This window comes from Corvus brachyrhynchos, unplaced genomic scaffold (assembly GCF_000691975.1).
Source record: "Corvus brachyrhynchos isolate BGI_N302 unplaced genomic scaffold, ASM69197v1 scaffold115, whole genome shotgun sequence".
Lineage (NCBI taxonomy): Eukaryota > Metazoa > Chordata > Aves > Passeriformes > Corvidae > Corvus > Corvus brachyrhynchos.
Window position 1 is genome coordinate 10,497,558 of NW_008239553.1, and position 26,735 is coordinate 10,524,292.

A 26,735-nucleotide genomic window follows, 5' to 3' on the forward strand; every position below is an offset into this window, starting at 1 on the left:
TTTGGCTACTCTCTCCGGCTGCTTCAGGGCTGCTTCAAGGTTGCTGGGCCATGGCTTCCAGGCCTTTCATGTCAAGTCTCGTAGTCTTTGCTGCATCCTGTCAGGAGAATAAAGGCAGTCAAGGATGACTGAATTCAACAGCCTGGAGTGCAGACAGCAAGCATGGGGCATTCAGTTTAGTGCCTCTGGTGCAGTTGCTTGGTTTCCTTTCCCCTCAAGGCTAGCCCTGAAATCATGGGGGCATGGGAAGGACACTGAAGGCTGAAGAGGTAGATTTACAGAAGGAAATTTTTAGTGTCTTTGCTGGACAGGGACAATGTGGTAGAAGCTGAGCAGGGTAGTTTGCTAGGAGATATGAGATGTTCGCAGCTGCACCTGTACAGATTGTCTGCTCATCAGCTGGATATCCCGTGGGACAATTTCAAAAGCACCAAAGACATTTGGGAACCCAAGTCCCATTGAAAGTCATTGACTTGAAAAATCTCTGCCTCTGTGTTCATTGCATGAAAAAGTGTATCTGACATGTGGTCATGCCATGAATGCTGTGCCCCTGCATTTCTGTAGAGAACAGTCTGAAGGGAAACAGCTGGCTGTAAGACTAGCAAAATTCTGAGCAACAAACCTTAAATTACTATCATATTCTGAAACGTACCTATGTAAAAATACTACTTTCTTACTCAACAGGTATGTTCCCAGTGTGTGAATAGAGTCAGAGCTACTGACTACTGACAAATATAAGACTTTACATCTTTTTCATAGTTCTGAGAAGCCAATGCAGCTGGTAGGATAGGGAAATTAGATCCTAATCCCGGTACCAGCAGAAATATTTGTAAGGGCCAATCACTTGTCTGTGTGAAGACTCCCTGATGAATTGAGGGTTGTGGAGGAGCTGCCATGGACTGAAATTCAGCTTGCAGCACGTCTTGCAGTAGTGAGGGGAGAAAGGAACTAGCTTGGGATTGATTTCATTGCCCAGAGGGGGTTTACAGAGCTGGCAGTCAGAGAGAAAATACTGCAGACTAGTAAGATGATTTTATGTGATATGGTCAGTAAAGAAGCTTCCACCAAACAATTGTTGCTGAGGCCATTTCTAGGGGGAAACTGCTTTTCAGTTCACCCTTACAAATCTTGCTCTGCACATGTGTGCTGGACTGCACAGAGGTCATTGCAGAAGGCAGAGTTATCCTTGTCCTACCTAATAGTGTTTACCCCATCCAGATAGCTGCAAATCCATGTCTTTCCTTTGGGACTGTGTTAAGAGCTAGACCTGAGCAATCCCAGGGAAATAACATGTGAAATTTTTTAAGTCCCTGTTTTGACAGACTTTGTCAGGCCAGCGTAAAACTGTTCCTTATTACTTCTCTTTAGATATCCAGTGGAACACAGCTCTAATCGTGCTAGTTCTGTTCCAAATTCATAGAAGAGGGATGGAGTTTCTATGGCCCCTTTATGTCTGGGTGCAAATATTCTCAGGATTTCTACACCTTCTTCAGCTTTACCTAACAAAGCTCTGTCCCTTTCTTATTTTCACATGCAAAAGCTTGCAGGATTTGAGTCAGGCGGCCTTGTCTAGAGTGAGAAACATGAACAGTTTAATAAGAGGAGCAGCAGAAGCAATTCTGTTGTTTTTATCCAGGAATAGAGTAGCTAGCAGAATTAATAAAGGACTATTTAGCCATCCACCCGTGATCACTTCCTCAAACAAAGATCAAATCTAAAATTATTGTCATTTACAGGCTGTACATTAGTGAACATAAAAGAATTGAAGGCCTTGGCTCAGTTCCCAGTTCCACATCACAACTCCACTGATGGACAGATATGAGCTGTCCCCTTGTTGGCATCTCAGCTGAGAAGGGTCAGGATCAAGTAGTTTTGATGCTGAATTCCACTCTCACCCCTGGAGCTCAAGACAGAGCAGTCTGTGCTGTGGAGAAACAGAGCTTTTCAGTTTCTATAGCTGCCAGTTCGGTCCATTGTAGGAACACAGAACTGCAGAGAGACCTTTCTGGGTAATTTCTGTTATTGCAGGTAGCCACATTATCTAATCTTTTCCCCTAACTGACCAAAGCTCTATTTTATAATTACCCATGGTATCTTTGTCCCAGAAGGCCATTTCAAAACATTGCTTTTCAGCTAGAAAACAAAACAAAACAACACAAACAACGCCCCTTTGAAAATATTGAAGGAAATAATTTGACCTCTCTTTTATTTGGGGCCTGTTTTCTGGCTGATTTAATGTTTGTATTTATCCTTTAACACCTGTTCATCTATTCATTCATATTCATATTCAGTTCAGCAAGGTGTTTGAACATCTTCAGAAATAAATGTGTGACGATACTTGACTGAATATGTGCTGGCAGTGACCTACTGCTATGGATGAACAGTCTGAGCTGTCTGTGGAGAGGATCTCCATTGCATTACAAGGTCCATTAACATAGTGCACATCTTAGGAGAAGGGTCAAGACCACTTTGAGAAACCTGTATGGAAGCTGAGGATTTGTTTAGTTTATACTGCACATTTTTCATAGGAGGGTGTGGGGCACAAGGAGACCTGAGGGGTAGTGGAATGATGCTAACATCCTCTTGTCCTTGCAGGCTCGGGGATCTGGAGGTGGCAGGAGACGGAATGATGCTGCCTCCCAGGATGATCATGACAAACCCTATGTTTGTGACAGTAAGTAGCAACCAGACAGCTTATTCTGCTTCCAGCCTGGTCCTACCAGCTCAGTGCACTCAGGGCTTCATATATTACAGCAAAATATTCTGCTGCTCTCTGACTTGCATGTTTGCCACCTGCTGCTGCTGCTCTTGGTGTTTTTGCATGAGGGAAATAAAATTAAGTCCTCAGCAAGACTCCACTTTCCTTTGCCCTCTAATAAATAATCTCTTATATTTTCTTTCTCTTTTTCTGGCTTCTCTGCCTTTTGTCTTCTTTTCCCCCATGTAAGTTTCACCCTCTATTTCTTCTCTGTTTCAGATAGTTACAAACAAAAGCATAACTCAAAAATCTCCGACAAAGGTACTTCACCCTTGTTGTATCTCTTGATATATTTGGTGATTCTCTTCCCTTCAATCCTTTTAAAATCTCACTGGGCCAAATTCTGAAGGTCTTATCCCTCACCAGAAAGTACTCTTGTAGCATCATCAAAAGTTGAGTCCTTCTAAGAAACAAGTAACATCTTGAATGCTTTGTTTTGATAGATATTCCCTTTGAATACAGCCCTGCTGTTTGGGATCTTGCAGTTGGACTGCAGTGAAGTAACGCATTGTCTGAACAGAAAAGCTATACTACAGCCCAGCACCAACACTGAAGGAGGATACCAGAGTTCTAGTATGAGGGAGGAGTCCAATATTTGTTACACAATGGTTTGGGGTTTTTTGCAGTCTAGTCCTTGATGCTTTCCTTCTTCTTTTGATATTCTTTTTTGCTTCACTATGTCATTTCTGTGAAGGGCACTTATCTTACCCACATGTTTTTGAGGCATCCCATCTTAAGGCTTACTGTAGAGTATACATACAATTTTAATTTGTGCTACCAGGTGCCTTCTAGCCTGTAAAACAATAACCTAACAAAAGTTAATAGAAGTAGGAGAATAGCAGGTCTTCACTTCTGTGATCCAAAACTAGTGGTTTTGAGGACAACTAGAACCCCCTTTTTCTACTATTTTTCTATCTTGCAACGTTACTGACCTTAATAGAATAACCTTTACTATAACAATCTATGGGGGTATTTTCTGCTGATTTTTAAAAACATGAGGACATAGGGAGCATGCGTGGTAAATAAGAACTGTATTCCATGTGATGAAATCATATTCTTGTATGGTGAGACCAGGTGACTGTACATGACCAGAAACGGAAAGACTTGCATATGAATGGGACACGACACATGATAGAAACATGGTCAAGGAGGAAGAGCCCTTTAAGATGTGAAGAGTCAGAAGATTTATGCTGTGGTTAAATAGCAGTCCTAGTATGCTGGAAGAACTAAAATGTGTCTTCTAAGGCTTCTCTGAGAGCCCAGGACGTATCTTGCTGAAATCCACAGGTTTCCTTTGCTGGTATATGCATATCTTTCTTTATCTCTTCCCTGGAACATCCTTCTAAATCCAAGGATGCTTGCCAGTGGTAGTCATTTTGAACACAATGACTCTTTATTGTCTGATCTTGCATTGCTTTTGGATTTTACTGAGCACTCACAACATGCATAGTAGTGATTTGCACAGAGTAGATTAAACATCAAAGATATCAAAGCAGGCAGCAGAGATCTGGCCTAAAGTCAAGACTCTTGTACATTGTTGTATTGACATTTTTGCCTTGGCTTACATTTTGGAGCATAAATTTCACCTTTGGTTTCAGAAATATAAACTTCCTTATTTCATTTGGCTGACACCTTTCACTTATAGGAAACTTACAGTTACAGGTGAGTCATAAGGAATTTTGGAATCCAGACTTTGCACGGTGACTTCTCCTTTTCCCTTGTATATAGCTGAGAAAAGGGTTATATGATAGCAGAACTCTTTTATCTGACTTTAGAGCAGAAGGGAAGAACTGTCCCAGTTTTAATGTCATCATCCAGAAGTAATATCCTGCCCTTGTTAACTTTCTATAGAAACATTACATAAAATTAATTATGAGTAATTGGCTTATTATCCTGCTTGGGTGGATTTCTTGGATTAATTTTTTTCTTTGAAATTATTTGCTGAATATTTTTATAGATAAAAATCTAATTGTGATAGATTAGAAATTGGTTTGCAGTACTCCCTCTGCAGATGTTTTGGGCAGATAGGTTTGTTTTACATGGAAACATGCAGGTGAAACACAGTGAATGTATTTCCTGTTTGGGAAAGCATTATTACCTCAATCACATTATTGGTATGAATAATTACCTTAATGGGTCAACAGTTTGCTTTTTCTGTAGTTTATTTAATTTGCCTCCAGGTTGCTTTTTCTGCAAGTATTCTGATATTTGAGTTTTGAAAATGACCACAGAGAAGAAAGTATAAACATAGCTAAACCAAATTAATTTTCTTATAAAACTGCAAGGGCACAAAAAATGATTTGTGGTCAAGAACTACTTTGCTCTTTTATCATATTTACACAGTCATATTTATGGGAAACAAGAATATATAAACAGATTTCATCAGTAATAAAAAGGTTATAGGAAAAAAACTAGGCTGTGTGTCAGTAAGATGATGCAAGGGTGATGCCCAGCTGGCGCTGCCCCTTGTGTTGGAAAACAGCAATGTAATCTCTGAAAAGACCTGCCTTTTTCTGTAAGAGGCATTCAGACATACATCAGTATTAAACTTGGTCCCAGTATTAAAACTGACTGGAAACATGCAATTTCAATGTGGTAAAGGTTTTCAAAGCTCAAAATGTTTTGTCATCCTGTGTTTTTAAGACGAGGTGGTTGGATGCCTGTTTTGTGGAATGAAATATTCTGAAATACTTCCGCTGGTTTTATTGAGCATATACTGTATCAGAAGTTCAGAATAAAATGTTTGACCAAAACATCAGTAAAATCGCTAGGATAATCATGAAATGCATTGTTTCATCAAATCACCAAGTAGAAAAGTTGTTGGTCAGATTTTCAAGCAGTTGCACTGGATAGTGTTGTGCCTTGAGCTCCCTTGGGATAGCTTCAACAATGACAGTGGCAGGGAAGACTGGCGTGAGATGGCTATAGGCTGGAAATGGTATTGTAGCCAAATGGCTCGGCAGCTGTATGAGTGCAGTCCCAAACATAGCTTGAGCAGCTGGCTAGGACATGGAGCAGGTGCCTCAACAAAAAGTGGAAAGTAGGGCTTAAAGACTAATGCAAAGCCTCTGATGTCAAGCAAGTGGAAGATCAACCACCACCACTGTCCATGATGAACTGGGCATGTGATTTTTAAAGGAGGGACAGAGTGAACAAATGAATGAATACCTACATGTTTAATAAGAATTGATGTTATGTCCCTGTCAAATATTCAGCTGGGGAACCATTATTTCTACCAAGCAGTCTTCTTAAAAATCCTTCTACTATTTTAATAGTGTTTATTATATATTATTTACTACTTTATAAAAAGAAAAACCTTCTCTGAAGTTTTATCTAGAAACTTGTATTCTGGTTTAAAAGTTGCAATCAGTTGTAGCACCTGAGTTCCATGACTCCAAATGTCTACTTCCTTTAGCCAGAAAAGTTAGTTTGTGCTGAATCTCTGCAAGACACTAACTTTCCTGCTGCCTCTCCTCACTTGTATGCTTTTATTCTTCTCTTCTTCTCAAGTTCCCATGGAGGCATGGGACTATGTACATAGTTCCACCTTTGTTTTCTGTTCCTCTATGGAAGATTTCCCTTGCCCACCTCTAAAAGGAATTTTTTCTTTCTTTTCCTTTTACCAATATGTACTTGTCTCCTTTTAGTTTTATTCCCATATAAACTCCTAATATAAGTAGCAACTTATATTTGTATCATATCCTTTTTTTGTAGTCCCTCTGAGACTGAACTATGCATTTAGATCCATTCCTTGCGCAAAATGAGAATTGACTGAAACCTTCCTAAGATCTCTGCTGGATCAGTGACTAACGCAACATTGTATGAACCCAGAGACACTGATCTTGTAGTGTTTTGTAGAAGCTGATTCTTTTGTCAAGAACTTAATTTTAAGGTTTCTCTAGTTATTTAACCTACATTTTCTCTGCTGAACTCCAAGAGTAGCAGTCCTTGCACTGTTCTCAAGAGATAACAATGTCTTCTATGTCTGTAAACAGTTACTGGACTTCTTTCTGCTGAGTTTTCTTCAGCTCTTTTACTAAGCTTGTTTCTTTTACTTTGAAAAACTCCAAATGGCCTTTTAAAAGTAGTAGTGACCACAACTAAGTTCAGCGTGCTATTCTGAGGATAGAAACATTTCCAAAGATGAGTAGTTGATACATTTACATGTACTTACAGTCACTTTTAGAAATCGGATTTATGCAACTTGCTCTGATATGTATCCATGAGAGGCACAGGGATGGCTGACCTAACAGGTTATTTAGCAAACCCTTCATCAGTGCAAGATGAACAGCTGGAGCTCCTCTCCAGTGCTGTGTCCTGTTTCAGTGGCAAAGAAGCTTTCGTCCTTGTCCACCATGTGAGTTCATATGTAATATACCATTTGCTTCTTGTTCCTTCCCTGTTCAATCTGTTTCTACTCAGGCAGGTTATCTATCACATTTAGTTTCTTCAATATACTGCTTTGTCCTGTTTATACTGTGTTTTATTTATTTATATTAGACGTCATACTAATATTTACTAATTACATTGCTGTTTAAAATAATTCTTTGATAATGAATCTCATATGATATATTTTTGTTATTTTTCCAATATTTTTATCGACAGTCCATTCTCTGCATGTTTGATTCTTTCACTCTCTATTTCACCCTTCAAATTAATGATAAAACCAGAGGCAAGCATTGGGTTCAAACAGGACTCTTTCAGGTGCTTGAAGAAGCAGAAAGATGCCTTCTGAAAGTTTAAAAAAATTAGGCTCCTAATTCTCACTGATTTCAGCTGAAGGTAAAACTAAACTGTTTCCTTGAATATCAGATTAAATGCCTATCTGCTTGTGTTCTGTTTGTTGTGCCTACAAATCATATAAAGCTTGGAGCTTAAGTGAACACTTTGAACATGTCTTTGAATTACTAATAATCATTCAGAACATGGATTTGCTTTTAAAAACGCTTGACCCTACATCCAAATCACTATAGCTTGAAATATCCTCCTGCTTTTTCATTATTTTGAGATTAACTTTTTCTTCCCCATTCCCTTTCTCTTCTAACCATATTGTAAGTTCTGCCAACAAAAGGCTGGAGCCTTCACATAGCTTTAGTGATTTAACATGAACAGATTTCACTGAGTTTCAATTGGTACTGAGAATCTCTCTCTTTTAGTTTCCGTAGAAAATCCCAGTTAAGTGTTATATTGTTCTAGCATGACTTGCCAAATGCAAGTCCTTGAGGCCTATTCTTTGGGAACTATTTCATTGTATTTGTTCAAAAAATGACGGCCCTAGTAATTTCCTTGCTAACTTCACCTTGTCTTCTTCGTCATCTCCTTGAAACGGTCCTGATCCTGTCATACATATTAGCAAGCATCTCACTGATTCTCTGAAAGTTTTGCTGGAATACAAAAGGCCTACCAGATAAATCCTGATTTAACTTGATTTTTACCAGTTCTCTGAGACTCAATCTCTTGTCTTAATTCTGGCAGATACTATGAACAAGACCAACACTACTAACTGCTGCTGCTTAGGGCAGATTTTTGGTTAAATATCACAATTACAAGCTGATTTGAAAATGCTTTGATTATAGCATTATATTTTTACATGCTTCTCATAAATCTCTGGCATGACTTTTAAAGTGTCCCTTTAAACTATTAGCAGTTTAAGCCCTAAATCATCTTCTGGTATTATCCTTTCTAGTGAATCCCTAAGTAGATAAGCAATAAGATCTAGAATAAGATGCTTGTTCTGATGAACTCAACAAACAACTCTCCCACCATAGCTGCTATACTTGTCATCCATTGACTACATTATTGGTAGAAAAGACAAGATTAGAGAGGTAAGGACACTTAAAAAAAAATCTTTTAAAATACTCAATAACACAAATGTGGAGTAGAGCACATGGTAAGAAGGGAACAGAGTTGACTCTGATAGTTGAACATTTTCTACTCATGTAGGATAGTTGTTTGCTCCTGCTAGCGAGCCATTTGTTGAAATGTGCACGGGTGTACTGTTGAGCTGTGTATGTTTTGCACTGGGGTTCAAAGTTACTGTGATCTTAATACAGCAGGTAGATTCTGGGACTTGTCCTCTGGGGGCACTGAAACAAGGACTATTTACCTCCCTATTCTACCTACAGAAAATTCCCTATGGAATGGGTTACTAAATAGCTGCTCTCATACTACAAGTGTATAGTGTGACAGTACTGATCAAAGAGGGATGAATGTAATGTCTTTCTATCAGTGGAGGTCAAAATGCACTGTTAATGTTTGAGATCTCTAGATGTGCCAGAGTGCATATACAACTGTAACAGGGGAGAATATATTACCAAACCAGTGCAAAACAAGGGCAGTTTTTAATTTTTTTTTTTTTTTGAGTGGAGTGAGTGGTAGGACAGGAAGGTAACTTTGAGGAATGACTGCCTGCCAGAAGTTAACTCAAGATTTAGTATTTGACATAGCACAGCTGAGAAGAAAGAACAGGAGGCAACAGAGAAAAGCAAAGAAAGACAATGAGGGGGACAAAATTTAGTGACCAAAAAAAAAAAAAGCAGCATGTACTCCTCCAGTTTCCTGTTTCCACTAAAAACATGGATTGTTTCCTTCTGTCTCATACTGATGACAGATTGTGCAAAATGTATGTGGAGAGCTGGCTGGAACATAGCTCACAGGCTGCCAAGGACCAAATGTGTAACTATTTCAAAATGACAGCAACACAGCCATTAGATATTTGATGAGGAAGTCTTTTAAGTCATAGGTTTCAAATCCCCTTTTTAACAGGGGAAGTATTTTATATTAATTTTACTCATTGAGAAACATAGAGTGAGAATTTGCTTATCCAAAGGATTGCAGGGTGCTACAGCCCAGAACTTAGAAGAGAGCTCTCTTTTATGAAACACTCAATGCTTGCATTTATACTGTTCCCCCCCGCCCATAATGCAATTGTGTAACATCTTTGTATCAGTCTTCAAATTTGAAGGAAAATAAGGTTCATCATAGGAGACTGTCTGGTGGTCTCATAAAACAATCCTTCTTTCCCATTTGTGACATTTGGTCCACACTGCTGTATTACTGCCTACTTACCCAGCTTGTTCCTAAGGGAGCAATCACATCAGCTCATAGGAAAAATACATCCTTTGAATGCAGGAGGAATTGGAGTGGGTTACGTTCTACAAACTCCCACTGTTTTCATTGAGCTTGGCTACCTAATTAAAGATCAAGTCAACTTCCCAGTGTTGAGATTCAGGATGAAATCTACCACATGCAAGGATGATGAGCCTATCCAGCAAGGAAAATTGAAGATAAAAAAGTCAAAGCTGCTGAAAGGAAGGCCACTCGGCAAAGTTCATGAAAGGCACACTTTCACTTGCTATGTGTGAGCTGCACGGCGTTAAAAACTAATCGACAGCATGCATTTCAGACTGGAAGAACCAGTCCTCATTATGCTTTTGTCAGCTCTGAGAATGAGAAAGATGTGGTGTAAGCACTGGTGTGGATGCTGGAACTCATGGATTCCAGTCCTGGTAATGAAAAAAGATCACTGTGTGGGCAGCTCAGCCCCTCTGCAGTTCTCTTTTTTCAGAACCGAAATGAGATAGTATTTCCCACTCAGGAATGTGGAGGAAGATTAATTAGTGTTTGAAAAGCCAGTCTGCAGTGGGAAGAGTTATATAAGAGCTAAGTGTTTATTGATGATCACCCTTTTATAGAAACTACTTCTTAGCACAGTGATACGGTCGATTAATAAAATGTGCTCTTACCTGGAAAACAAGAGATTAGGGTGAATTCAGGAAGATTCAATGTGTTGGAGAAACCATGAAGTTCTGATTTAGCTTTCATTCTAGCAAAGTCTCACTGAAGCCAATGGTTCTTTTGCCTGACTAATATCATGACCCTTTCCCCTCTGCAAGCATCTAATTTGTTTGAGGAACATGAACTCTCTCCAGTTTCAATTCATGGCATTGCTTCAGACTTTTTTCATGACAGAACATGAATGTGAAAAATGGAAAAATCTAGACACCAATAAAAAAGGCTGCTGGAACTGCAAATCTTTGGTCCTACAAAGGATCTGCTAGGACCATATAAACAAAACTCCTTTGCCTCAGTTCTGATTATAAAGTCCTCCAAATCAATTTCTCACAAGGCATGTGTCACATTGCTGTCACCCTTGCAGGCCACCTGGAAGTCCTCACAATGGGAAGGACTCAGCTGCAGAATTACTACTGGCTCAGCTTATATCAATGCTTGCTTTTTCCTGGCGAGGTGATACTTTTTTGCTGAAGAAGGATGAGTCTGAAGACCCATCTGATTTCCTATGTCATCCTAAACTCCATAGCTAAAATCCCTGCAGGATCCTGTATGGAATGGAGTAAACACCACAGTTTTGGGACTTGTTGTTGCAGGGAATGCAAGTTTCCTTTTGGGCATTGATCATCTGATAGTGTTCTGGAAATAATTTGACAGGAGTCTTTGAGCAGTATTGGTAATTCATAGCAATAGAATTATTCTTTAACATTCTTCTTCAAACACACAAAAGTAAGTGGGATAGAGTAGGATACTTGATGAGCTGATCCAGCTCATCTAGCAGATGGTCAATCTGCTAGAAATGTAAATCTCTTTCTCCATTCTAAGAAACACTGCAACATTTATGTAATTAGAGGAGGCTACCATTCTGAAAGAATTTAAGCAGTGAGCTCTCTCTGGGTTGATGATTACTTAAGTGTTATGCTTCTTCTACTATTCAAAACATGGGGAAAGTCATACAAAACTGCGGATATCTTGTTGTTTTGACTCTTGTTCAGACTCTGTTCCGCTGCTTGTCATTTGCCCTGCAGGACCACAGAGAAGGAGGAGTAGTTTCCCCCTCCAGAATGCACTGGAAGAAAACAAGGATGGTACTAGAAGAAGGGAGACTGAACTGATGTTTTGTGGAGAGCATGCATCTAACAACAGTCTAGTTCTTCAAAATGTCTGGCAATGGAGTTAGGTTTACATAGGAAAAATGAAGGCAGATGCTTCAAAGAATGGATATGCATATCTAAATGAGTATTTTATTTCTCTCAACATTGCCTCTTCCCTCCTGCAGGAGGTCTCATTTCTAAACCAAGGCCATTCAAAGACTTAAAAAATCTGTAACTGAGGACAGGACATATTACATTTCAAAAAAACTTCTATCTTGTTATGATGAGTCTGTGATCATAACCTTGCACAATGAAGAAAACTGGGATAAAAGTACCTAATATTCCACATCACTCATACATATCATGAGCTTGTTTTACATGTTTCTAACAAAGTATTTTCCTTGAGGGAGTTTGTAAATCAGCTAGAAGAGATTGAGAATGAAATATGTTATTGTACTAGGCTTTGATTTACAATTTTCTGTAATCTGTTCCAAAATGTGGAACATCAATTGGCATTTTCTGACTAGTAGCAGAAAGGTATAAAATTTGACATTTTATTTATATGTAAATGAATAAATGGGGTGAGAGGGTTGGTTGGTTTTTTTTGTTTTGGTTTGGTTTTTTTGTTTGGTTGGTTTTGGTTTTTTGTTTGTTTGTTTTGTTGTTGTTGTTGCTTTTTGTTGTGTGGGTTTTTGTTTTTTGTTTTTTGGTTTTTTTTTTTTTAATTTTTTAAAAATTTATTTGTGGAGTCTTTGACATTCCCAGACCCAGGTACCTGGAGAATGGGGAGTCAAGTATCTATATATATTACAGGATACATACTGGGGCCTGTAACACCATTAAGTTTTTAGGAGTGGATGGTCACTTACCCCTCGGAGATCCTTTTCAGGGGGGTCTAAAAACAGGATTCTGTTCTCTCTTCTGGCACATTGCCTTTGGCCTTCTAAACAAGCTATGCAGGACAGACTACTGGACGTGACATTTATTCCTGTGTGAAATCCTTGAGGTTAATTAAACTTGCAGGAAGGGCATTAAGCTTTTTGTCTTTGTTTTCTAATATTTTAAAATGGTAATATTTGTATTTGGTAGACAAAATAGCTGTATAAAAGAAAATGGACATTCAGAGAATGCTTTGAATATGAAAAGTGATTACTTTTTGAGACAATAACATGAATTAAAAACTATATAGAAAATCAATTCATATGTAATGAATCTTATGCTGTTGCCTGCCCTTGCTGTACACTCCCTGTGAAGTGTAGACCTTTCATCATCCTAAGTTGTTTGATTCTGTCCTTAATATCTGTTGACTTAGTCCTAAAATAAATGGAAGTTCAGAAGCAGGATTCTCTGTCACACATTCTATTATTTATTGGGGTGCTGAATATGAAGTTTACCTGGGCAAATAAGTATCACTACCACATGTTTTTTTAGCAAGAAACTGTGAATTATTTCCATCTCCTTGTCTTAACTAGGAATCTGCGAATACAGCTATTTATTAACCTTTTAGAGAAAGTCTTTTAAAAAATCCCAGCTGTTCCCTTTTTTTTTCAGAGATCAGTAATGAAGAAAATGTCCTTTCTTCTCAGTCTTGTTTCCATTGCTGTGCATTGTGCAGCACCACCATTGGAACTGGCATTTCATTTAATTTTATATGCAGTCTTGTTAGTAGTCTTAGCAGAGAGGATTAGGGCTCTGTGATCTGGAGGGACTGAATGTGCACTTGCTTAGGCCTGTGGGAAGGACTGCTGGCAGCGTGGTGGGAAGAAAGCTTGTTTGGGGACCTGCAGCTGCAGGGCTGCCCTCCGTCACCTTTCCCCAGTGCCGGTTGGAAGGGTTTTGGGCAGGCGCATGGAGTGTGTGGTGCCATTCTCAGGGGAAAAGGGAGCATTATTTGAGAGGATGCTGCTGTGGTTGTTGATCACACTGATGTTTCCATTCTCTCTTCCCCTCCCTCATATTTCCTTTCCATCCAGTCTGTGGCAAGCGTTACAAGAACAGGCCAGGGCTGAGCTACCACTATGCTCACACTCACCTTGCCAGTGAAGAGGGTGATGAAGCCCGTGAGCAGGAGACCCGCTCTTCCCCTGTCCACCGAAATGAAAACCACAAACGTGAGTAGGATTTTCCCTTTGCCTTTGAGATCCTTTCCAGGGGTGTTGCCTTCACCCTGTCTTTGCCTTGTGGAGGCTGGTGTTATTGCCTGACTCAGTTGTGAGTGATTGGGCCCTGGATGCTTGGAGCTAATCAGCCACAGCTCACACGGGTGCTGGCTCAGCTAGTCAGAAATTCATTTCAAACCCAGCATTATCTCTGCAGCAAGTCACTTTTCCATTACTGCTCCTGTGGGGAGGAAGTGGCAAGGAGAGGGGGGAAAATAAGAGATGCCCAACCTGCCCATCATCAAGCAGCCTCCCAGTGGCTCTTAGGGATGTCAAGGAAATACAAGTCCAGTAGTTTCAGGGGGCTGTCTTTGTTTTGCCTTTATATAAGAGGTATGTGTCAATATCTCAGTTTTTCAGTATGAAAATAACAGCACCTTTCTCCCTTATACCTTCACCTGCTGCACAAACAGCTTACCTTCAACTTTGCTAAAAGCTGCTTCTTAGTTACAGTTTGACAAAAGCTATGAAAACACATTAGTACTGATCTGCAGGGAGAAGAGCTGGAACATGAGGGGAGAATGTATCTCAATTCCCCACACTGGTACAACGCTGAAAGAAATCTTAGTGGTCTGAATTCTTACGTGATGAATCACATATACTCAGTGTGAGCATAAGGTCCATCACACTGTTTGATTGTCCTTTCTGTGCTCCTTAGGCACAGAACAGAAAGGCAAGGAGGCTGTGTTATATTACTGATTTTTGCAAGTCTCTAATTCCCTTTTTCTCAGTTTTCCAGAGTTCAATACTATGTGATGTTTGCTGTGACTTTGGGATTTGTGTAGATAGCTTTGTTTGCTTTCAAAAAGTTGTTTTGGATCATCATGTGATCTGTGTTATTTTAGTTCAAAGTAATAAAGCAATAAAATGCTTATAGGGAAAAATATGCAGAAAAACACTTTGTAATACCTTATGAACTGCAAGAAATATGGAAGTAGGAAAACATTTTCTTTCTAAGCAGGATAATTGATAATTGTCCCCAGGGAGCTGTAGGAGGGGGTTTCCTTCCTCCAAAGCATCTGCTACTAGCCACTGTCTGAGCTTGAAGGACTGTTTAGTGTGATCCCATTTGGCATGCCCTATGTTTCTGTCGCTTTTATGCTCTACCTTTTAGTTATCATGTTTTGTAGATTTGTAGCAAAAGTAATTTTGACTCCTCCATCTGTTGATAAACTCGAACTGTCAATGCACTAAGAGTGACTGCTTGGGCAGGCAGGGGAATGTCAGTGTTCAGCCAGTAGCTTTTGTTTACTTAGCATTTACATCAGCTTTGGGGTTTTTTTGTTTGTTTGTTTGGTTGGTTGGTTGGTTGTTTTTTTCCTGTGCTTGCAGTAGTCAGTAATAGTTGCATACCTGAGAGGCATATTGCAATCTGTATTAAATTGATACCTTGCAATAGATGCCCAAAAAAAGAAAGGTAGTGTCCTCTGCCCTGAATTCAGTTTGACATAGGTGCCAAGAGGTTTCCGTCCTTGTGTCTCTGGTGCTTAGGAAATGATAGAAGTTAGCAAGAGGAAGAAATGGAAAAGCTGTGGTAAGGTTAGGAGCAGCTGACTTTGGCCCAGGATAAAAAAGGTGTGTTCTACACTGTAGGAAGGAGTAGCATGAGAGCTGCTTGGGCTTGTGCTCCCACAGAGCTCCTAAGGGGTGCATGCGGCAAAGGGAAGTTGCTGATGCACAGATGCACAAGCAGGCAGAAGTTTAGAATCGTTGGGGTAAACCTCTCTGATGCCCAGATTCCTGAGTGGAAATAATAACCTGCCAGGAGCCAGTGAGGTATGGGCAACAGCGTGCAAATGTGCAGATCAGCCTTGGGGAAAGTCCCAGATGCTGGAAGGTAACCGTCCCAAATGGCTTAGCTGTTTCAGTGGCTGTTTGTTCCTTTTTGCCTCTTTGTTTACAGCCTTGAGCTCAGATCTTGCATCTTGGCTCTTTCACTTGGCAATATTTAATTTATGCTGCCATTCATCTTCCATGTGAATGCTAATTGTCCACATTGCTAATGTGCAGTCATTAAATGGTCCCATTGTACAGGGGGATGGTGGGGAGCCAGAGCATCAGATCCTTCCTCTCCCTTAAGAACTGCTAGGCATGTGTTATGAATTAGATTTGACAGGTCTGCAGCATCATAGGTCTTGAGCTTCAAGAGTCCTCTCTGCATGGGCTTGGGGGCTGGGGGAGGTGGGAGGGAGGGAAGGCAGGGGGATGTTAATCCAAACAGCTAATCCACAACCCACTGAACAGGAGGACCAGAGATATGGTGTAGAGTAGGATCTGGTTATTTGCCTAGCAGTGTGTCAGAGATATGAGCAGCCTGATTTAGAAAAGGCAAGGCAAATCAAACCAGCCATTTGGAATTTGTTGTGCTGTGGGAGGTGAGCACCAGGTCAGTAAAGTTCAGGCGGGCGGCTGCAGTATGAACTTCCTTCCTTTGTACTCGCATCTCCTCTGCAGCTCCCACTCCTTGCAGAAGCTGCAGTAACAGCAGGGCTTCTGCAGGATTCAACTATTGATGCCTTAACTGGTGCCAGGTCAAGAGCTGAAAGCCTCTTGTCTTTCTGCACATTCAGTCCCCTCTATCTCGTGCACAGACCAGTTTGAGTAAGTCAGAAAATGATCCAGAAATTGGAAAAGATGTCGATAGGAGGAACCTACCTAAAACTGAGAACCATTGAATAGGTGCATATTAGAGAACTGGGACTGGCCCAAGTCTCACCTCCTTGGCACATCTCACTGTCCTTGACTGTGCAGAACGTTTGTCTGTTTACATCTCTTTACATCTCTCTCTCCTTCTGTCCTTCTTTCTCACGTATAGATTACCTGTTGCAACATGAAAGATAGTTCAACAGTCTTCTCTGGCCTTTGCCTTTCTGAAAACACCCTAGCCTGTGTTCTGTTTGAGCTTTAGTGGCTTGCTTTGTATGCTTTATCTGGCCCTTTGACACAAATAAATAACCCTCCCTCAGTGTCTAGTCTTGCCTCTGCTATATACACATTTATTTCTGACCTACTCTCTGATTTTTTTACCTGAGTATCGAACTGTGAAAAGGAAATTATAAAAAACCCTTTAAAAAGTCAACTTCCCCTTTCCTCAACTCCACTGGAAAAAATAAATGATCCCACACCATTCTCAGACTTTTTCTCTGCTGGCTTTTCCTCTACATGTTGGCACCGAGACCGTGAGATTTGTGAGCCCAGGGTGCATCCAAGCCTGCCACAAAACACCTGCTGTTTTATTCTGTCTCTCTCCATGGGTACAGGCCAGCTCTGGGGGCAGCTGGTGCTCACAAATTTTGAGACACTTCTGATATAGGAATTACATTAGACTTCTATCTATTGAAATGTGTCTGTGAATGAGTGTACTAGTATAAATGCTCTTCCTTAATTCCTGAGAGAATAGGATAGTGTGTCAACATGGAGAAAAACTTCCTCTCCTTTAAAGGAGAAGAGTTTTCAGTGGCATTTTGCTGTGTGAAATGTTGATTACAGACGGCTGTGCAGAAACAGCAACTGAACAGGATCTTATGCCCACAAGCACTTTGGCCAGTGACAATCCTAAATAAAGTACACTGTGCAGGCTGTTGCTGGCCTTGCTGCTGAATGCAGGTTGATCTATTGTGCAATACGTGTAGTTAAGGAGGATGCATTCCTGTGTCCTCCTGTGTCTCTGCTAGCTTAAGCATCCGCCCTGCAAAACCACCTGTGTACATTATTTCATGGCATCAGCCTGTTGTGCCCAGTTCCATCACAGATTTTATTATGTGGATAAATCTCTACTGGAGAGACCAGCCAAAGTTGTTTGTGTACTCTAAGCATAATTGGATACCCGGTCTCCAGAGATAAAAAATTAATGTGCTAACCTCAGTGTGCCTCCAAGCTGTCCTCCAGCTCCCCCACACAGTCATCTTTGAAACATTTTTATTTCCATCCAGGCAGGGGGCTGGCCATGAATAAATGACGAGAGTCAGCCCCTCAGTTGGAGATGAGCTGTTTGTTCCTCTCCACAAGCAGCATCAATTTGAAAAGCTACATCAGGTCTACTTTTTCCCTGCCTCAGTGCTGATCCTTGCTGGGGCCATGGTGGGAGCTACTTCTGGATGCAAGGATGCATCAATGCCCACCTTGCAACAAGATACCCTGCAGCAGGTGCTTTTCAGTGAAAATATGTACATTACCTCGAGTTGACTTCTTAGTCATTTAATCCGTTCGGGGTTTTTCTCTTTTCAGATTTTGTTTTCATAAGCAAAAACACTCAGAATGCTAAAAGAAACAGTAGTGATTGGAGAGTTTGAACTATGTAAAGATTTCTCTTAAACGTGGCTGTAAATTACTGAGACTTTTGTGCCTGTATTTTGCAATGCTGAGTTAAAAAATCAATTAGTTGTTTAGAGTTATGGCATAGTTGTCTCCTATATACAGGGACCCAAAGGGGACTTTTTTTTGTTGTTTTGTTTGGAGTTGTGGGGTGGTTGTTTTGTTAGTTTGTTGTTTCTTTTCTATACTGCCTGGGCACGGACTAAAATGTTGCTGTTGATGTGCAACTGTCATTGAAGAGAAGCACTGAGTGCTTCTCAGTAGTTTATGGGAAAATGTTTCCAATCTGACTAAGTAGTTTTTGATAAACACATGTTGTTTCAACAGCACATCAGCTCTTGAGATAGGATGGTACCATTTCTGTATTTATATTTTTTCCTTTTTCTGCTATTTCCCTGTTTTTTCTGGCTTATTTTTCCTCGAGGTAGGAACCCAGAGTGCAGAGAATATTTCTCTGCACTCTGGATTCCTACACTCCTCCATGTAGAATTTGAACCAAGTAAAATCCAAATGCTTTGAATGAATTTGAACTGAATAGGTGCTCTCTGCCTTCTCACACTCCTCCAGTGAGTAATTTCCAGATCCAAAGCCTACAAGATGTTGCAGGGACCCAATTCATGGCACTGGCTATTCTCACTTGAATACTGAGGGATGCTGCCAGATGGGGCTGTATATTGGGCATTACAATTCCTTCTTGAGGCAGGATATATTCCCTTAGCCAATGGGAATGATGTGTTTCAGTAGCCAGGTGCCAAGTCTCAAGAGAGGCACCCCTCAAAGTCAGGAAGTGTTAGATGTATGTTAAGATGTCAGACTCTTTTGTCTGTCTTCCTATTCTATCTCCTACTGTTTATCATCATGAGGCACTAGACAGTTACAATGTTTTACTGTGAGCAGTGGGGTTTTGGCTGATGCTTTAGGTGTTCCTGCAGAAGACTCTATAAGGTCAGTGTACAGAATTTGTATGAAATGCTGCCTTAAGGTAGAGGAATACCGATTCCCCAAATGTACTGAATCCAATCAGTTGACGCTGTATTTTCCTAGCTGTACCTTCCAGCTACCTAGCTCACCTTCCAGCTCTTTCATCAGCTGTTCAACTTAAGGTCCACACTGATTCCTGTAAAAGAGATGATCAAATGATCTTCCTTTTCCCCCATTTAGAGGTTTCCTCTGACTTTTACAGGTGTACCTCCTTCTCCTAGCACTTCTTGTTGTGCTCCTTGGCTGTGCTTCTCTGTGAGCAGCGGCTGTAGAAAAGGCAAACCTTTCAGAGTTGCTAAAAGCTGTTCAAAAGCAACAGCTTCTTCTATCCCCACACTACCAGCTAACTCAAAAAAGGAGATAAAATCCAGTTACTAGAGAGAGTTGGCAATACTTTGTGTGGGTGGTTTGCAGCACCTCTCAGTAGCATATCCTGCATCTCTGGCTGCCAGCAAAGGGCATGCCCATCCCATGCGGGGGAGTGCAGCGTGGGGAGCCGGAGCTAGTGGAGGCCATGGGGCTGTGAAGGCTGATTAGCACGACTCTGGGAACAGAACACCAGCCGTTTCCCAGCGTTACACCCAAGTTCCAAGTGTGTTCAGTTGAAAACAGCACCACATCAACACAGATGTGCCGCCTCCGGCCTGAGCTGCGCCTGCAGCCCCCAACACTTCCTGGTTTAGGGCCAGCCAACACTCTTATCTCTGGTCTTAACAACAGAAAAAGTGACTGGCCATTTCCTCTCATTCAGCTTGATTTATACTTCTTCCTGAAAAACGGCAATGAAAAACCCATGCACTTAATTCACGGTGAGGAGTCCCCAGAAATGGCCGTGCACATCCCTGCCTGGCTGCATACCTGTGAGAGAGCAAGAGCCTTGAGCCCACTTCAGCTGTGTGTGGCCTGTTCCTCACACCAGCAGTTGTGTTCTTTTATTGTTCCTTCCCAGGGCAGGGTCTAGCCCTGAGCACAGAAGCAGTTCCCCAGTCCACCTCTCTGCCCCACCACTGCTTGCTGCACCCAGCGATGACAGGGGCAGAAGGGGGTACATGCCCAGCCAGCCATCTCCCTCCTCTTTCCATCAAGGAAAGCCACAGTCCGGGCACTGCTTTGCTTTTGCCTTCTCCTTAAAGCCCTGTTTTCATTTAATTATCACAGTGTAATTTCTCGCGTGAGCCTGCCTCCCCTGCACTGAGCCATTCCGAGCAGCAGACGGAGGGGCCGCGCTGCGATTCCTTACACGGGAGGGCCGAGGCGATAGCAGGTGGCAACGCCAGCGGCAGGCACCCAGCGAGGGGGGGCGAGGACAGGCACATGGAGCCATAGGTTGGGATTATGTGTCACCGAGGCCTCCAAGGGGCTTGACGACCGCAGGCGCAGGCTCTTGGCTGGCGTTCTCCTGCTCAGGCGGCCAGACATTGCTTGCCCTTTGTCAGGGTGAAAAAGGGAGGAGCTGGAAAGGAAAACTGGCTCTGTCTCAGACAAAGAGTCTTGTAAATTAAACAAAAAAATCCCAACAGGCAAAACCCCAACAATAAAAGCAAATCTACCCCTTTTCCTCCATTGTGAAGTGTACTGACTTGATTCAGGCCTACATGCAGGGTCCTGTGGTCTCTACTGTGCTCTGAAGATCCATGTTGCAAACAGAGTAAATGGCCTGATTCAAAGCCTTTTGAATTGAATTGAAAACCTCCAGCAGGCTTTATTGGTTTTGGATCAAACCCAGAAGAAACAGGTAAGATCTGGACAAAATGTGCTAGGAAAAATCCCTTTGTGAGTGCATATATCTGACTGTAGCCAATTCACTGTAATCATTGAAATAAATGATGCACAGCTCCACACCCCAGCAGCAATGCATGCACTCTATGCATTCTCCATTGCCTTCCCAGTAATGTGGATACGACAAAAAACAGGGATAAAATGTTGCCAAACCTAGATGCATATCTTAAATTATGGTTCAGTATTGTGCTGTATTACCTACAGGCTGAAGAAATATATGTGACTGTGATTTGTTACCGAGGAACAGAAAAACAGTTTTTCTTTTAAGCACTGCTTCCACCTCCCAAGTTTTTGAAGACTGTGATTCAAATCATCAAAATAATTTCATTTAGAAATCAGAAAAATAGATAGATACAAGATTCTATTTATTTGGGGGTTTGTCTGTATGTATTTAAGGGTCACATTTTGAAGAAAAACTATTTAAAATATCTGTATTCTGAATTTTCTGTTTAAAAAACAGAGACAAGAATTCCTTCTTCTGAACTTGCCTTGCATTCAAGATATTCTCTGAGAAGTAGAAACCTGAGATTTTTATTGAGTCATGTGGCTCCAGCAGATGATGTGGAAAAGAAAATTCCTTATTTCTTGATGTTATTTCATTATAAGCAGCTTGCTTTTTTTATTAAACTGAAACTATAAGGATAGTTTATATATATATAGTTTATATGTAACTTACAGGGGGTTTTTTGTTACTTGGGAGGGATGAAGGGAAGCTAGAATTCTGTTTAGAGCCCCTGCCTTCAAAATCAAGAATGCACAGAAGATATTTTGTATATTTAAACTCAGTAAACTTGTTTAATTTTCAGGTTTTGTCTACAGAACAAAGTTACAGTGTGATATACTACATAATTTATTTAATTTACTGAACTTACTTTGCAAAAAGACTACTGTGAATGATGATACCATATTTTAAGTAGTTATTTCTTCTGCTTAGCTTGTTATAGCTTGAAATTAACTTGATTAGGCTAAGAAGAAAAAAAAAGTTTCAGAATAAGTGTACATCAAATTTATTTGGAAATGCTGACTTTATTTTCACTCTGCATCCTGTCTTCACATGAATCACCTTTCAGGTTCAGTGAAACTATTATTTGAACTGTGCAGATCTTTTCATGTCTCCCCTTAATCCATTTTTAAAGTACTTTTAAAAAATTGTATACTCAGTTTTGGGGGAAATCTAGATGAAGACAGGGCCTTTGATGAAGCTTGAAAACAACACTGAGTTGAAATGGCGAGAGGCACTGATTTAAATACACCTTCTATGAGCACACCTTAGCTCAGGCAATACTCAAAGTTCCTCATAGCTTTTGATCTCTTGTTGCAGTTTGCAATGTAAAAGAAAATCAGAAGAGTTTTGAGTAAGTTAGGACAAGACCATGGCTGGTTTTCAAGCCTTTGCTTTAAAACAGTTTCTAATTCTGGGTGAGCTTTTTCTTTTTACCAAATTCCTGGAGGCAGTCACCTGATCTAAATGATTCAACTCTCTGCTAGTGAGTTACTTCTTGCTAGCTGAGCTGTTTGGCTTAAACTAGCACCTTCTGTTTTTTGATTATCTTATGCAAAAAGTGAATACCTAGTTAATTACTATGTCTCAGATGAAAAGCAGCAACATTAGTGCCTAGGAAATTAATTGTTTTTCTTGTGAATCCATTCCCATAGTTACTTTTGTAAGTAGTTTTATTGATTTAGGGGTGAGATTAGGGTTGGGTTTTTCCTGCATGATACCGTATTCATGAAGATTGCATATGAAATCTTGCGATTTTTCCTTTGTTTCTTAATTCCTTCATCATTTGTGAATGACAGTAAAATAGAACTAGAAACTCGGAGGATATATGCAAAAAAAGTTCCTTTGAAAAGCTTTCTGCTTCCTATCATCTGAAAATCTCTTTATTCTCAAACCTTCTGTGATTTAGCCTGTGACTTAATTCACTGTATGGTACTGACCAAGAAAATAAGCTTAAGTCAGGTTTGGTTCTAGTTTTCACACCTGTTAGAACAAAAAAGAAAACATTGGAGAGAATAACATTGCCTGGCTTATTTGGCTGTAGAGATACATCATTTAAAATATCATTGATGTAACTTCAGGAACTTCTCATCTGTCTATGACTTTTGCCTGGTATCTCTATCACACTCCACTGAGCCAGGTTAATAAGTGAGCACATGGACACTTGCATTAAAAATTAAATAATTTGGAAGAAAACAAAGAAGAAATGAAAGGAAAATAAAAGGAAAAGAAAGGAAAAAGGAGAAGAGAAGAGAAGAGAAGAGAAGAGAAGAGAAGAGAAGAGAAGAGAAGAGAAGAGAAGAGAAGAGAAGATCAAACTCCAGGTTTATTCCCTTGCCAATAATCTGGGAGAATCCCTTCAGCTTTATCACACTCAGCAAATACCCTCCACCTCTCCCACACAGCGCAGATGAATTGATCAGCGTATGCATTTTCAAGTTCCCCTCTCCCATTTCCAGTTTGACAGTCAGTGGATCTTATGGTCATAGTCCATGTTGAAAAAATTTAAGTCAGTATATGCAGAGTGTTAATTATACCATTATGAGCAGTGGTAGAAGTGGAGCTCTTTCCTAAGTCTGCTGGCTGGCACCCTGACTACTTGTTTTTATTTGTGGTCTCACCACTGAATTTTTGTGTGTTTGAGAATAAGCCAGTTTACCACTCTACCTCCAAGTCTTTCAGCTTTAAAATGCAGTACAACCTCACCATAAGACTTAATTAGAGTCCAGAACACTTTGGCTAGAGTCTCTGGCAAAAGAGGCTTCTGACCTCACTGAAGGTTAATAATAGGATCTTAATATCTGTAAGGCATGTTAAAACACTTAGATGAAAGGTGAAATAATGTAATAAGGAACCACAACAAAAAAAGTCACTGAATGCTGAGCTTGCTGTGTTTGCATTGCATGTGGCCTGTCTGTAGATGCAGAATAATATAAAGAGGTAAATACTTAACTTTTTCAAAATGGGGCTGCAGTGGGAAATATAAATGCTAGGGAGGTTTGCTTTTTATACACAAAATATGTACAAGCAGCAACTTTATGGTCATTTTGTTACAGGTCTTAAAATGAGCCGGTGTGCTAGGCTTCCACCTGGTTCCTGTTCTTTTTTTGCATATCTTGCATGCATGTATTAAATGCTTTTCTGGTACAGACAAAATGCTAATCTAACACTGAGACCTTCTCTCTGGTTTTGAGAGAGTTGGGGATCTGTTAACCAGGACCATTTCAGAGCAAAGTCCATTGTTTAGTAAATACTCTCAGGGTTTCCGTGACCACAGAGGAAGAGAGTGATGTATCTGCAGCCTTATGGATTTTAATTTTCTTAATTTCACCTTACCTGGAATCTTGCAGTTACCAATCTCCAAAAGTTCAGCTGATCAACATCTGGAAGTAAATTAATAAGCAGATACACCCAAACCAGAAAAGCAGATTGAACTTGGAGGAAATTTTAATTTTAAGTGTATGTCTTGGACTGCTACCAGAAGCCCTTCAGAATGTCATTGTTCTTTGGGGGAAATTTGAATGTGGACAAAAAGATCATTAATAAAGGCTGTCAAAACATCTGTTAAAAATTTGCAACTTACAAAATATGCATTAAAAAGATAATTAAATAGAGATGGTACTGTTTAAAGTTCTTAATTTTCTCATTTGTAAAATTCTTGATGTGGTAGGCTTAGGCCAGGTATACCTGCTGGTATATAACTAGATTTTTTAAGTTTAAAGAGAAGAAACAAAGACAAAGACCAACCATTACCTCCACTGCCTTCCCCAGTTCATAGAGTGTACAGGAAGATGTTTTCCCTCTCTGGAGAGCAGAGGAGGAAAATGGCAGTTGTGAGCAAGAAAAAAGGACATTGCTGTTCTGCTCAACTAAGAGGAATGCAGAAGACCTCTGCCCTTCTCACCTTCCTAAGGGATCTGCCTCCTCCTCTACTTAAGATCAGTGTGTGTTTGCTCCTTTCCAAGTATTCCTAGCTGGAAAATAATAATATAATCTCGCTCCTTTTATCTTGTCTGAAAGAGTTTTTAACTCTGCTGGTTGGGATGTCTGCCCCAAGCTCACTCTGCACCTGTGCTGGGTGCTGGGGTAGTGTTGGACCCTCCCTGCTCATCCCAGGGAACGTGACTGCTGCAGATGGCTTAAGTCTTGGGTGAAACATCCCCAAATGGCTTTGTCTGTGAATATTCAAGGATTTTTGAACCAATCTTCTGACTAAGGACACCCTGCTACTTAGAGATGTAGTCCCCTAAAAAGCTACTTGAAATAAATAAAACCAGTAAGGGTACCTATTCCCCCATCTTCCCACTCTTGATTTTTGAGTTTTATAGACTGTAGTTTTCCTTTCTGAATTTGTATTTTGTGGGTTTATGATGATGATGGCTGCCTGAAAAACCAAGTTTGGCTTACTGACAACATAAATCTTATGCTGCATTAGGGATTGTCTCTATACCTGTATGTGTTACAAGTGCCTGGACTGTAAAGGCACATCTGGAAGCATGTCCTTGAGAGGGAGCAGCCTTGCTGGGATTGTAAAGGAAATGGTGAAGGGCATTTCAGGCAAAATAGATACAACCCAGGGTGTACTTAAAATGAAGGTGGTTTATGCAGTTCACTTTTTGTTCTGATTGACAATGTTTTGGGAAGTTTGTGGCCTGCAAAATCACTGAGCTAACAACATATCAAGGATAAGGGGGAAATGTCCAAATGAATGCTCTTTGAGTAAATCTGATTTCTAACCCAACTACAGCCCAGAAAGGACCAGATGGGGTCATCATTCCCAATAACTACTGTGACTTCTGCCTCGGAGGCTCCAATATGAACAAAAAAAGTGGCCGGCCTGAGGAACTTGTATCATGCTCAGACTGTGGGCGCTCTGGTAGGTGACTCCTTCTTGCATCTTACTTGTACAAAGGCATTTGAGTGATTTGGTTTTCGCACTTTCTGAAGATTTTGAAGAAAGGCAGCATATTTGGGAAGGGACAGAAGATGGAATCTTACCTCTTCTCTGTGTTTGTGGGAAAGGATGACTGAAAAATTTTATATCATAAACCCCATTTTTGGATTCACATTTTTAAGCTAATGGGGTCTTATGAAATAATGAAGTTTTAATGTATTTATTGGCTTTTGGGAACATTGGTACATGTGCTAGTTGTTCTTCACATGGAAGGAGAAAATCCTATGACAATTTTAAAAAATGGTCTCTGTCTTTAAATGCTGCAATTACAACTATAAATTACTTACAAGATTTATGAAAGTTGCATGACAAGCATTCCCATTGATTACACATTTCATGCATTTCTCCATCCAAAAAAAGAAAGAGGGAGTAAATTACAGGGTAGGTATGGGGGTAGCTGTCAAGAATTATCCTCTTACAAGATGACTATCATTAGTTTTGTTTAAAGAGGTTTTTATTTCTCCCTTTTCTTCCCTTCTCTCTTTTTAAATGTAGACAATTGTATCGTTCTGAGTTGTCTTTATTTCTGGGCTGTTGTTTTCTTCCTTCCTTTCTTTCTTTTTTTTTTTTTCCTTTCTCTTTTTTTGGAAAATTTTATACCAGCTGAACAGTTATTTATAGCTCATGTAGGAGGTAGTGATGGTGGTAGAGGGAATGGGAGACCTTTAACAACTGCATATTCCAGCTTTGGTCCAAGTTTCCACTTGTGGTATTTTTGTATAGCGGTGATACTAGTGGTAATAAAATGATTATATAGAAATCCGAAAACCGAAGAGGCCTTGAAATTCAGTATGAATGCTGCTCCTTCTATACTGTAGTCACTGAAAGATGTTTGTTGCTTCATGGCTGAAATGTGATGTGGAATGTTCTCATGCCAAGGAAATGGCCTTTTTCTGCTCCTGCT

The 26,735-nt window shown here is 40.3% G+C and overlaps 1 protein-coding gene across 13 annotated transcripts in view; it reads left to right on the forward strand.

Annotated features, from left to right (window-relative positions):
- The window catches only part of DPF3 (double PHD fingers 3), a 195,469-nt gene that overhangs the window by 128,175 nt on the left and 40,559 nt on the right, over window positions 1–26,735 (forward strand). For 7 of the 13 annotated variants that reach the window (XR_001864452.1, XR_001864453.1, XR_001864454.1 and 4 more), the window contains 3 exons: window positions 2,596–2,674; window positions 13,617–13,754; window positions 25,625–25,753. Coding sequence is in view for 8 of the 13 variants with exons in the window: in XM_008639498.2 (XP_008637720.1) it covers window positions 2,596–2,674; window positions 13,617–13,754; window positions 25,625–25,753 (346 nt within the window). In the remaining 5 variants the exon portion in view is untranslated. Of the gene's footprint in view, window positions 1–2,595; window positions 2,675–2,977; window positions 3,020–13,616; window positions 13,755–25,624; window positions 25,754–26,735 lie in introns of all 13 variants that reach the window. The other 6 variants (XR_001864451.1, XM_017742007.1, XM_017742009.1 and 3 more) reach the window with 1 other exon arrangement.